General features: G+C 40.4%; 1 protein-coding gene across 1 annotated transcript; it reads right to left on the bottom strand.

Annotated features, from left to right (window-relative positions):
* Positions 1-274: 274 nt before the first annotated feature.
* LOC134855926 (uncharacterized) lies at positions 275-700 on the bottom strand. The gene has a single exon (XM_063872306.1). It carries the CDS (start codon positions 698-700, stop codon positions 275-277), a length of 426 nt encoding a protein of 141 aa, XP_063728376.1.
* Between the last annotated feature and the right edge of the window lie 13,422 nt (positions 701-14,122).

Raw genomic sequence — 14,122 nt, 5'->3', positions numbered from 1 at the left:
AGTTCTGTTGCTTGTCACGGGTACGGTGCTCTATAATCATGTGGTATACATCCAGGCGCACGATCCAACGACCAATATAACTCTGGTCCATCGAATAGGTTTTCAGCCAGGCAAAGGCACAATTATCCACACGCAACTTGAAGGTAGCACTCCCCAAGTAGGCCCTGTATTTTTCCACGAAAGTGATCACCGCGAACATTTCCGCCTTTGGTGCGCCATACTTCATCTCAGTGTCGCTCAGGACCTTACTTCCATAAGCTACCTTTCTCCCGTTTCACTCTTGCTCCTGATGAAGTATGCCCAATATCGCGACCACTGATGCATCCGTGTCTAACACAAACATCCACTTCTCTGTTGGCATTCCGAGGACCGGTGCCTCGCAAAGTTCACGTTTATTGTTTTCAAATGAAACTTGTGCCTCCTCAGTCCAAGTGAATGTTTTGCCCTTATTTCTCATCAACTGCTGCATGGGGTATATCTTATCGGCGTATCCCTGTATGAACTCTCGATAATAGTTAGCAAACCCCAAAAAGCTCATCAGTTGTATGTCTGTCTTAGGTGCCTTCCAAGTCAAGAACGCCTCGACCGCTTCGGGATCCGGTCTCACTCCATGCTTATCCACAAGGCGGCCCAGATATTTTATGGAGTCTCTGAGGATTTCGCAATTTGTGGGTTTACACATCAGGCCCGCCTTCTTCATGCAAGTAAACACCTAATCCAACCTCTCTATATGATCCTCTAGGAATGGTGTTGCGATCACGACATAATCGACATAACACATGATGAGTTTCCCGTATTTCTTTGTTACACTCGTGAGTAACTGGGCCATAAGTCGCTGGAATGTGGCCGTTGCGTTACACAATCCGAACGGCATCCTCTTCCACTAGAACAATCCCAGCTCCCACGCGAAGCCCATTTTCTCCCGATCTTGCTTCCTGATTGGCACTTGCCAGAACGCAGAGCCCAAATCCAACGTCGTGAAGAACTTCGCGTCCCCCAGCTTGGAGAGGCTCTCGTAGATGCGGGGAATCGGGTATGCGTCCTTTATCGTCACTGCATTCAAGTAACGGAAATCACAACAAAAACTGAGTTGCCGCCTTTCTTCTTTGCCATGACCACGCCCACAAGCCCACGGGGACTTCGACGGTTCGATCATGTCGTACTTCAATAACATCTCGATTTCTTTCCTGCACGATTCTGACTTATGTGGGGTCATCCTTCTCGCCCCTTCCCTATGAGGTACCGAGCCCTCTTGTATCTCAATCTCGTGTTTACAAAATTACAGCAACCTATGTCGGCCTTATGTTTCGAAAAAACGTCTGCCTTCCGATTTAGCACCGCCCTAAGCCAATCTAGTTCTTTGTCCAATATTTTACCCTTCAGATGTTCTATCTCGGGTACGACCGGTTTATTAGCTGCTAACTCTGTTTTTGTTGGTCTCTCGGGAAAATTCGTACAACTAGACAACCCATCATTTGTCTCCGACTTCATTAAAAACATTTTCTTAGAAGACTTCAATTCATCTATTCTCTTCAGTATACATTTCTGGTTCGCGTGCCAGGGACACTCAGTTACATCAAACTTTTTCAAGTTCTCCACACTCTGAACGTCTGTGTTCAGAGGCAATGCGTAGCCAAGTTTCTTTCCCCTATGTATTGTCACTGTGGTTGCTTCTGTGTTCAACAACACACTCACAAACAGTCCGCTCTGAGTGAGTGAGAAGCTTCTTCCTAAAACAGCCGAGGTTTTACTCTTTCGATTTGGTACCAGACACACCTGTCTGTCATTACTGAGTTCATTCAAGTTCCTCATACTAAACGTCGCTACTACGGCTTGGTTTGGCTTCAATCTAACTTTTTGATCTAACTGGTTAATTGAGATCTTATTAAGAGGTTTGCTTTCATACTTCCTCTCAGGATCTTTGATCCTAATCAACCCGTCATAGAGGTCAATCGTGACATCAAAATTGCGTACGAAGTCCCACCCCAGGATGAATTGATTGGATTTGTTCAAATTTTCCACTACCAGGAAGCTCATCCAAAGATGTCTTCCTCCATGCTGCAGTGATATAATCGGGGTCCGCCCTGTCACATAGATCACTCCCTGATTGGCAGCTGCCAGTCTGATGTTTGTCGGTATCAGGTCAACCTGTCAAAGCCCATGTCAGTTCACGTGCTGACTGGCATGACGCTGACCTCTGCTCCCGTGTCTAACAGTCCTTTTACTGAAAAGTGTCTGCCATGCACATCTAGCACATTTCCGGCCAGATCAGCTTCGCAATCTTATCCTGTTCAAGCATGGCGTTGCGCCGATTCGTCGCACCTTCAGCTGCTCTTGTCAAATGTATATCCGGCCTGTCTGATCACTCTCATCAGTCACGCGAGCCTTGGTAAAGATATTAATGCCATCCACATTCATCAGAATCGGATATGGGCCATGGATTTCCATGTAATGTCCATCCACTCTCATCAGCGTTGGACCTGCTGTCGTGAGCAGCGCCCGCACTGCCCTGGAGTCCAACTTGGGATCCTTCTCCCTCAGGTAGTCCGCATAAATGTCCAAGTGTACCAGCGTAATCTCGGACGGTTCACTCAAGTTATGGACCACCTGGTGTCCTGCAACTGAAATAATGGACATTATCTTCGTTCCTTCTTTCGTCATGCCAAAAGTTTTACCCGATATAACATTTAGCTTTAGTCCCTGTTTTTGGGTTCCTGTTTGACCTCTTCTTTCGTTGTTTTCCTCAAAATGTCAAATTTTTATCAAAGATCTGTGCTTTTCAGTTCCGACCTTACCTACTGCTCAACTTCCTTCGTTGCTAGCTCCTGTTGGACATTCTGTAACGCTGTCCTCGCCGCCAAGCCATAATCCACCTCGAGCGGGCCGGCCGACTCTGCCTCCAGGCTCGAGGCTACCACCTCCTCGGGCAAGGTCTTTACCTTCTTAGTCGTAAAGGTGCTTGGTGTCGTCTGTTTTCTCCGAGATTCAGCCTCGTTCATCAGACATGCTCGACTGGCTTTGACGCCCAAAAGCGCCTCTCTTCATGACGGGGATGTTACGCGTCCAACAGCGTATCCCAAAATTGAGTGCAATCCGACATGAAGTGTCCCTCCAAATTAAAGAAGAAGCACCTTGGTCCATACTTCATTATGAGTCCTCTAACGTACTCTTCGTGGTCCTCATCGGTCGCATCAACGTCATCGAGAAAGTAGCCTATCGCCTTCATGTTCTGTTTGTAAGCAGAACAGGCAAAAACATGGTGGTCCATCGAGCCACAATTCGCAAATGACCTCCTCATATCCATGTCGTCAACAGGTCTGTACCAACTGGAGTTCTCGCCAGTGTTTGTTCCGCTGTAGTTGCCATAATTACTGTAACGGTTTTGCGCCCTTGGTTTTATGAGCAATTACTCACGCGACTTCATGCGGAAATCATCGGGCGTGGGTACCTGCGTGGGTAAGTGTGCAGCTAGCATGCTTTTCAGCTTATCACTCTTTACTCCATCCATGAACTTCTAGGCAACCGCTAAGTTCCGCTCCGATATTCTCTAATCGGGATTGCTTCTTCTTCTGAGTAATTAAAGGTCGTCCAAAAACTTGTCTATGGATTCGTCATCTCTTTGACGCCTCTTTTCGAACTTAACCATAGCCTGATGCCCTTGTACTCCAGAGTTGAAAAGATTTAGCAGGATGTCGAATATCTTGCGAGCGCTATCTCGTTCATTGGCCCTATGGGCCATTTCACAATTTAGGGCGGTACCGTCCAAGTGGCTTGTCAGTGCGCTGCATTCCTGTTTCTTTGAGATATTCTCTTCTTCAAAGTACAACTTCATCACCTCCAACCAAGTATCGATGCAACCATCTGACTCGTCTTTGTATGACTTCGGCTTTTTGAGTGTCCTTCTTGACCTCTCTCCTCTCTCGGTTGACTTTGAGACTTTGGTGATGAATTTTTCGAGAGATCTATACAGAGGCTCAAACATCGAAGCATACATCGTTGTGTCCTGCGAGACCGTAGTCAGATCTGTCACTGATCTGACTTGTGGCACACTGGACAATCGTGTCTCCGGGGTGGCATCCGCCTCGGGCGGGACCGGGTTTGTCCAACCTGGCCTCGATGGGGCTGCCTTGGGCCGTTCCCTTTGCTTAGATTGATAACTCGTTCTCGAACTTTGCTGGGCCCCGGCATAGCTGCGTGCTCCGTTTCCATCATTTGCCACGCGTGATCGCTCACTTGGGGCGGAACGCTCCTCCCGATTGCTCCCATCTAAGATCTCGTCAAGCTTCCGCATCATCAGGTCAGATTTGGCGTCCAACTTTTTTTCCAGGCTAGTCATCGTATGAGCAAGGTAATGTCGTGATCGTTCAGTAATCGCTCGATCTCTCTTGTCATCCTAACCTCTTTTTCCTCTGACTCCTTGTTTGCCTGAGCCAAGTTCTCCGCCAGGCATTGATCGGTGTTGTGAATCAATTGAGCCTGATCGACTCTCGCCTGCGAATTCACGTGTGTCAGCTCATCTCACAATTCCTCTTGACCCTGATGAGCTCTCGACTTGATCTATTCTCTCAGTCATGTCCCGTCGCAGTTCTTCCAGGCCTGTCACCACGCCAGCAAACAGGTCACTTATATCACCAGCCGCTCCCAATGCCCGGGTTAGACCCAGAGAAGATCAGGTCAACTGTGGTTGCAGCCTGGTACTCGATGACGCACCGCCCTTTTGCTTGCCCATCGACATCATCAAACTGTCGAACGTCGAGGGTTCCCACGGTTATCCCATTAGTCATGGGCCTGGTCGGCGTTGTGTGGTCCTTTGGCACGGCGTGAAGTCAACACCCGGATGGGTTATCTCCGAATGGTCCTAAGTGGAAGATAGACCTTCAGTTTGTAGTGACGCCATGCGCTCATCGTACAAAGACTTCCAGCTTTTCTTGGCCTTCGAACCCGTTTGTTCTTCACTCCGACTTATACTCGACATCATCGCATTCTTGCTCAGCCTGACCAGAGATGATTGTTCTTTTCTCCACTTATGACTTTTAGTCTCTGATTTGGACATTCCCCTGAACAACACTTCTTCTCGCGGCTCGACCTCGGAACGCTCCGAGGACTCCTCCGTCCTTTCAACTTCCTCCCGTTCGAGGTCCTCGCCTGCCTCAAAATCGGGTCGGTTAAGCGTTTGCTCCCCTTCGTCGAAGGGGCCCATAAGCGCTTCGCCCGCCGGTCCGGCCTCGACACTTCGCCCTTGATTGTCATCGAGGTTCTTTTCGCTTCTTAGTTTCATTCCGCTCACTGAAAGATCAGCTTGACTTTTAGTCGATTCGTTATCAGCAAAAACATCGGAAACGCTGCTGAACGAGGATTGGCTACGCCTAGCTCTAGACTTTCGATTGCTTCCTTTGCTCAGCCTGGGAATCTTAGTAGTCAATCCTAACAAGCCTCTACGCTGCATATTTCGCAATAATTATTAAAATTCGTACAAATTAATGGCAGTGCACACGTACCGCAAAAAAGTTCAAGTTAATTTACCTAACGCTGCCTACTCGACTTCTTCAATATCAAAAATATCCCTTAGATTTCTTGGTGACGCTATTAGTGACTCAGGTAAGGTTACACACAGGGCTTGCTTAGTATTAAGATAATGCCGACTCCAACCATTTGCCTAGTATAAAAGAATCACAAAATTTTCATAAGATCTAGTAAATACACAAAACACACTTGAGAACACTCCAGAACACAGAACACTCCAAAAGAACGAAGCCCAAGACACTGTCTTCTCAAGTGAGTGTGTATTTGCCTAATACACTCACTTGATAATCAGATAAGAATATCATACAGGTGACAGCAACTTTTCGTCAGTGTCAATTTTACCACCACACTCGTATCAAATCACTGATTTGTTAAACTCAAACAAGTTTTGTAAAAAAAAAACCAGTGATGATTCAAGAATAGATAAATAAAACTTAAAGAAAAAGACTTTCCTCAATCAGAACACTCCAAAAGAACGAAGCCCAGGACACTGTCTTTTCAAGTGAGTGTGTATTGCCCAATACACTCACCGAGACCTTCTTTTAGGTGTCCTGCGACTGCCCGAGCTGTCCTACTAGGTAGCTCAAGGCAACCTCTGATCGAAAGTTTCTAAAGTCTATGAAAAAACTCTCCCACACCCGGGACGCCCCAAGTGCACGAGAGCAGGGAAAAACTTTTCTTCTCAAGTGAGTGTGTATTTGCCTTATACACTCGCCGAGGTCTTCTTTTATGCGTTCACGGATTGCCCGAGCTTTCCTATTAAGTAGCTCAAGGCAACCAACCACACAACCAAAATAACCATCAAAAAAAAATTTGGTTCGGGTACTTCTGATAGACCCGATCTAGAATCCAAAATTTATCACGAATTTCCCAATCAAATAAGCTCCTGTGATCCTAATATGCACGCCCATTGGTAGTTGATCTTTTTGTTCCGACTCTAAATGGATATTTTGGTTGCTCAAATTGCCCATGGATGTACCCCTAAGTTTTCAACAAGGAGGGTTGTTAAGGGGCCCAATTCACTCCGGAGGGTTAAATCGGAGGGTTGTTAAGACACTTAGCTTACCTCGGATGGTTACTTCGGAGGGTACCTTAATCACCCAAGTTACTTCGGAGGGTCCCCTTTAACTCACTAAGGAGGGTCAATAAGAGGCTTAACACGCTCCGGAGGGTTACTTCGGAGGGTTTCTTCAAAATTTCAAATTTCTTGAATCTCACTTGGAAGGTCTCCAACTAGTCTCAGAAGATGTCAAAACAAGCTAAATTCTCTGTGGGGGGTTGTTTCAACTTCTTCGGAGGGCCTCGTGGGTCTCGCTTAGCTGACTCCGGAGGGTTACTTCGGAGGGTTCCCAAAAAATCGAGAAAACGGGTTATTCTACCGCTGTAAAGCCTCCGAAAACGGTCTAACTGACTTAAAACCAGGGTGGCTGTTACGGTCAACCTTCCCAGTTGGATAAAAAGGTGATCTTATAAAATTTTCTGCCGCTCGGACGGTTCACTAAAATTTGGATCCTCCGAAACAACAAATTCTAAAAAAATTTTCTTTCCCGAGCCTATCAACCCAAAAACGGTTGCTTTCCGAGAAAGTGGTCAAAAATTTTGAATTATAGTACCAAAATTATCCCTGAAATCGCCAAAAACGCGTTCGTCAAATTGGCTTTTTTTCACTTCCTATATAGGTTCTGAAAGACTTTTTCTGCAATTCTCAGTGAAAGTGCCCAAAAATAATTGAAACGAGCGTAGTAGCCCCGTACGGCACTGGAACAATGCAAAAACCGGACCAAAATTGGGAAACAAAAATTTGGTCAATAACTATCAAATTTGGACCCTCCGATTCCTTCCTTTTCCAATCTCTGGGTCGTTATCTCTATCCACGGAGCTAATCGGAGGGTTAATCAAAAAATTCTCCGGCAACCGAGTACTTTATGCTAGCACGCTCCCAACGCAAAAAATTTTAGCTACTCTTCTTCTAAGAACTCAAAAACTCGATCCCCAAAACAGATTGACAAAATTTGGAAAATCATCGAAATTTTGATCGAAAAAATATTGTTTTTTCTAACTTCTACTGAATCTTTCTTCATGCGGTTTCTTTAATCAGGGAGATCGAACTACGTAGTAAATCCCTGTAAAAAAGCTTTTTGCTGTTCGGAAAAGCTCGGATATCCAAAAGTTGGGGTGTTTCTCGGGTCTAAATAAGTAATATATAGAAAGGACAATAATCTATTAGTGGTCGCTAATGAATAATATTATACCCTCCTTTGCACCAAACCACCCGAACTAAGACTTTTAACTCGGAAATTCGCGATCGATAGAGGGTACAATCGGACCGCGCCAATCGTGCCCCCCACCTCTTAAGTCTTAATGAAATAGTGCCCGAACGATACTAAAATTGTTTCAACGATACCCAACAGTCGTTGTGGATGTTGTCCTTGATGCCCCTGTTGAGTGTGGAAGACGTCGGTCAGTTTTCCACTCTACCCTCCTGTCACCGGCCATATCACCATTAACGTGCTCAAATACTCAAATTACACTCAAGGGAAGGTACCTAACCCGCCACCAAAACACATAATCTTTCTATCAGGAATGATAGAAATCAATCTGAAACAACAACAAACAGGAAGGTCAGATCGCATCTCGTCCGAAAATAACATATAAACTGTCTAATTACGTGTTTTTTACAGTTTTTTGTTTTTTTTGGATTTTTTACTGTTTTTTGTACTTCTTTGTTTTCAAATAAAAATGTTTTTGGCTTTTTCTTGGTTATGAACTTTTTTTGTTTGGTTTTACGCTTTCTCTTTAATTGTTTTTGGTCCCAGGGCCTTGGGATAAGCGGGCTCTAGATTTCCCACCTAACGCTCCGGGCCCCGGAATTTTTGGTCTTAACTAAGTTAAAAAGCTAAATAGTACTAGGCGAAGGGTCGGCACCTTCCCCCTAGTACAACAAAGGTCATTAAGGCCTCGGCATACGCCCGGAGCGGAGGGTTCGTCGCTGAAACGTTTGCTGATCATGATGGTCTTTGCCTTTAACAGGTCCACCCAGGAGCGCCATAAAAACGTCTACGCCCAATACTACACAGTGACGGAGAGTAGAAAAAAACATATTAACGACTGGCATGCGTCAGTTACTTTAATTCTACCCGTTTGTCACCGTCTCGACCTAGCCAGTTGATTTTCTGGTCTGTTTAGGGCTCAGTAAAAAGTTACTATTTTCAGGCCATCAGTCAAACTACTTTTAATCAGCTTTCGTTTACATGCGAACACAACCTTATAGATGGGTCTCGGATCCTCAGGCTACGTGATTGCTATTAAAAACACGGCTCGACTATCCTTTTTTTTAAATGTTTTTGGTGACAGTTCTATAATAAATCCATTGGAGATGGATTGACCCTTTCCTCTTTCTAGCTACTCAGATTCTAAAACATCAGATGATACCGGTGTTAATTGAAAGGTTTATGTCATCAGAGTAGCTAAAAAGTAAGTTCTTTATAGTCCTTCACCATATACTGTCTCTGGGGGGCCGAGCCTCCGCGTCCGTGATTTCCTCGTAATAAGGTCATTATCACTCCCAATTCGTGGCACGGTAGAGTACTGCTCACTACTCCTTCCTCACTGAAGCCTACCTTCTCACTAATTCCTTCCGATATGTGTCTTATCGTGCGTGATTGTCACGAGAAGAGGCTTCGTTTCTGTATCGTTATCGTCCGACTGTTTCCCACTATTTTCGCTGTTGTTCTGATTTTCGTCATTGTTTTATTCAAAATGGCCGTTTTTTGTAATTCTCAGAAATATTCGTTCGACAATCGAAATTTTGAAAATTTAAAATTCTTCAATATTCTGACCCTCCTTTGCAGCAATTTTCAACCATTAATGCCTCTACTTCTATTTCTGTGTTGCGTCGGAAGGTTGCGCTGTCCCAGTCTGGCAGAATGGCACAAAACTAAAAAAAAATGTTAGCTCAGTGGTAGGCGTACTTCAAGAGTATTGCGTACAGTTAGCCAATCAAGCTAGATTTTTGTTTTAAAAACTATAGTCATGCCTGATCAGATTTCAACATCTTTTCACGAAAGTTACTATAATTAGTCGTGACCAATCAGAATTAAAGTTCCTAGAGAATTTTTCTTTTCGTTTTTTCTCTTTCAAATACAAAAAAAATTTTTTTATTTTGTTATCATTTTAGATTGTAGCATCCAATCGGAAAAAAGTACCTTTTGAGGACTTAGTTTTTCCTCATATCTCAAAAAAAACACACAAAAACAATCGCAAAAAAAACATCATAAACAGTTGGCCATAAACATAAGATAATTTGCGGATATAAATAACAAATTAGGAATATTTTTGAAAAGCAGCATCGCTGCAAGTTTTCTCATTAAGTCTTTTTGATTTTTATATATAATCAATGAAAAATTGCTGATTTGAAAAAATAATCCAGCCCTTTGATTTTCATATAGATTTTGGAGGAAAGCTCGATAGTGATAAAAGTTTCAAACCATTACTGTGAGACGTTTTTATCAAATCTAATCAACCGAGATTTCGAACTTCAAAAATTTTTTAAAAAATGGAAGAAAAATAATATTTGCTGGGAAATTTGACAAATTTAGTTGATGGATAAAAAATTTTGAATAAAGTGTTTTCTTTTCATTCCAAGTTTTCTAGATTAGATGAAAATGCTCGTCAGGTGTATAACAGCTGTGAGTTTGAAGCTTTGATACGCAACAGTTGGATCGAATTCTATTTCATTGTTTCAGTAATTTTGCTGGATAGACCTGTAGTTAGTCGGAGAACCCTATTTTGTACTTCTTAAACGTCCAAAACACTATGAAAAATAAGAATCAATGTCTATTTCATCAATAAGAGAATCAGTTGGAATTTCTTCTTTTTTCTTGCAAGAAAACGCTAGAGATATAATGATTTGACCGTGAGAACTTGGTAAAAATAGGAAAAAGAATAGGTTAGAGCTGAGAGAAGAGGTAATTGTCAATAGTTAAACTATTGAAAATGAAAAAAAAATTATTTTAAAAGTAGCCCTATCTTCAATTAATTTGTGTAGGTTTACCCAATCAGGGTAAATTTTATTTATACATATTGTAGTCGTATCTAGCCTGATTTCAATTTTCATTTCTTGGAAACTACTATAAATATTGGTAACCAATCAGAATAAAAGTTCCTTTTAGAAATATTTTAAACTTTTTTTTCAAACACAAAAAAAAATGTTTTTTTTTTGTTATTCTTTTAGATTGTCGCATCCAATCAGAGAAGAAACAACCTTTTAAGGACTTGACTCTTCCATATAACTACAAATATACACAAAATACCCGCAAAAATAAAATATCATAAACTGTTTGCTATATAGACGTGGATAGATGTGCACTTAGTCGGATAACTCTAATTTGTTTTTCTTAAACGGCCAAAACACTATGAAAAAGAAAGAGTCTATGTCTATTTCATCAAAAAAAATCAACTGGCAATTCTTCTTTTTTCTTGTAAGGTAGCTCAAGGAAAATTCGGGTTTAAAAACTTATGATGCTCCATCCCAACTTGGCTGCATATTTCCTCAATCCTCGGGAAAGAACCCAGAGAATCCTCTGATTCTGAATTGTGAGGAATTGCATCAGATGATGCTCAATAAAGTCCCTTCTCATTACTTCAACCAGGTGCCAGACTTGAATTGGGACTATCCCCTCCTGCCAAAAAATACTCCACAGACTGTTTCTCGCACTTTGATGTGTACTAGATTAGGTAAACATTCTACCAAAAATATAAAGGGGCTGGCTTGCACTGAAAATCATTTTCGAGAAAAAAGATTTTTTCAAAGACAGTCACTGAGAATTTAGTGAAGGGAAGAAAATGATTTGATTAGCGCTGTGAGAAGAGGCAGTTGACAAAATTTAAATTGAAAATAAAAAAAACTTTATTTAATCTTTACGCGTTCTTTCAATTAATTTGTGTAGGTTTAGCCAATCAGGGTAGAATTTCTTAATAAATACTGTAGTAATGTCCAAACGGATTTCAACTACTTTTCATGGTAATTATTCTAAGTGTTTTCATACCCATCAGAACTGAAAAGATTTAAAGAAAATTTTTTCATTTTTTCTTTTTCAATTACAAATGGAAATTACTTTTTTTGAGTTGCATCCAATCCGGACAAAAGTACCCTTGAAGGACATAGATCTTCTATATAACTAGCAATATGCACAAATCTAATCGCAAAATTGAAAGAACATAAACTGTTTGCTATAAACATCAGAAATTTTGCCAATCTAAGAAACAAAATAGGAATAATTTCCAAAAGCAGCATCTCTGCATGTTTTCTGATCAAATCTTTTTAATTTTTGCTTATAATCAGTGAGAAACTGCTATTTTTCCAGAAAAGAAATAAGTCCTTTGATTTTGAAATAAGTCTTGGAGGAAAGATCAAAATTGAAGAAGTTTTCAAACCATTTTTGTGAAACACTTTTACCGAATCTAATCAACCGAGATTCTGAACTTCAAGAATCTTAAAAAAAACGGAAGAAAAGTTAAGACTAATTGGAAGTTTTGATAAATATGGGTGATGGGTAAAGTTTTGATAAAGAGTTTTCTTTTAATTTCAAGTTTTCAAGGTTAAATAAAAAGTGCTTGTCTGGTATATTTCAGTTCAACGAGTTGAAGGCGTCGATACGCAAATTGGATCAAAATTGATTTCATTGAAAATTTTGGTTTTTCTGGATAGACCCGTACTTAGTCTGAGAACTCTTTTTTGTACCTCTTAAACGTCCAAAACATTATGAAAAAGAAAGAGTCTATGTCTATTTCATCAAAAAGAAAATCAATCGGAAATTCTTCTTTTTTCTTGTTAGGTAGCTCAAGAAAAATTCGGGTCTAAAATTTTATGATGCTCCATCCCAACATGGCTGCATATTTCGTCAATCATCGGGAAAAACCCATCTAATTCTGGATTGTTAGGACTTGCATCAGATGATGCTCAATAAAGTCCCTCTCATGACTTCAACCAGGTTCCAGACTTGAATTGGGACTATCCCCTCCTGCCAAAAAATACTCCACAGACTGTTTCTCGCACTTTGATGTGTACTAGATTAGGTAAACATTCTACCAAAAATATAAAGGGGCTGGCTTGCACTGAAAATCATTTTCGAGAAAAAAGATTTTTTCAAAGACAGTCACTGAGAATTTAGTGAAGGGAAGAAAATGATTTGATTAGCGCTGTGAGAAGAGGCAGTTGACAAAATTTAAATTGAAAATAAAAAAACTTTAGTTAATCTTTAGGCGTTCTTTCAATTAATTTGTGTAGGTTTAGCCAATCAGGGTAGAATTTCTTAATAAATACTGTAGTAATGTCCAACCGGATTTCAACTACTTTTCATGGCAATTATTATAAGTGTTTTCATACCCATCAGAACTGAAAAGCTTTAAAGAAAATTTTTTCATTATTTCTTTTTCAATTGCAAATTGAAATTACTTTTTTTGAGTTGCATCCAATCCAGACAAAAGTACCCTTGAAGGACATAGATGTTATATATAACTAGCAATATACAAAAACTAATCGCAAAAATGAAAGAACATAAACTGTTTGCTATAAACATCAGAAATTTTGCCAATCTAAGAAACAAAATAGGAATAATTTCCAAAAGCAGCATCTCTGCATGTTTTCTGATCAAATCTTTTTAATTTTTGCTTATAATCAGTGAGAAACTGCTATTTTTCCAGAAAAGAAATAAGTCCTTTGATTTTGAAATAAGTCTTGGAGGAAAGATCAAAATTGAAGAAGTTTTCAAACCATTTTTGTGAAACACTTTTACCGAATCCAATCAACCGAGATTTTGAACTTCAAGAATCTTAAAAAAAAACGGAAGAAAAGTTAAGACTAATTGGAAGTTTTGATAAATATGGGTGATGGGTAAAGTTTTGATAAAGAGTTTTCTTTTAATTTCAAGTTTTCAAGATTAAATAAAAAGTGCTTTTCAGCTCTTATATCAGCTTATATCTTATATCTTATGCTTGTATATATCAGCTCAACGAGTTGAAGGCTTCGATACGCAAACTGGATCAAACTGAATTCATTGAAAATTTGGCTTTTTCTGGATAGACCCGTACTTAGTCTGAGAACTCTTTTTTGTACCTCTTAAACGTCCAAAACATTATGAAAAAGTAAGAGTCGATGTCTATTTCGTCAAAACGAAAATAAATTGGATATTTTTTTTGTAAGGTAACTCGAGGAAAGTTAAATACTCTTGATAGAACTTTGCAATTCATTGTAGTTTTTTTGAAATAAAAAATAAATTAGGTGTGAAAAAAGCTGGACTTTGATTGGTTGATCGCGAGTGACCAGTTAAACTAGAAAAAAAACTTGATTCTGATGTATTGATGTTCCTCAAGCAACAGCTAAAGACTTTCATTCTTTTTTACATCGAAAGCAATTGATCTACACGTTGTAAAACTACTTTTCTTATTTGCAGTTTTTTTTTATTGTTTCAAAAAAGCATACTTTTTTTTATTTTTTCCTTTTGTGGACTTTTCAAATCTATTTTGTTGGGGTAACGTATTTTAACCTAATTCTGTTAGACTCAACAGAAATGACATTATGAAATGCAATGACTGCATT

Source organism: Symsagittifera roscoffensis, unplaced genomic scaffold (assembly GCF_963678635.1).
Source record: "Symsagittifera roscoffensis unplaced genomic scaffold, txSymRosc1.1 SCAFFOLD_244, whole genome shotgun sequence".
NCBI lineage: Eukaryota > Metazoa > Xenacoelomorpha > Acoela > Convolutidae > Symsagittifera > Symsagittifera roscoffensis.
The sequence above is the reverse complement of the archived record's forward strand: the minus strand, read 5'-3'. Positions and strand labels throughout refer to the sequence as shown.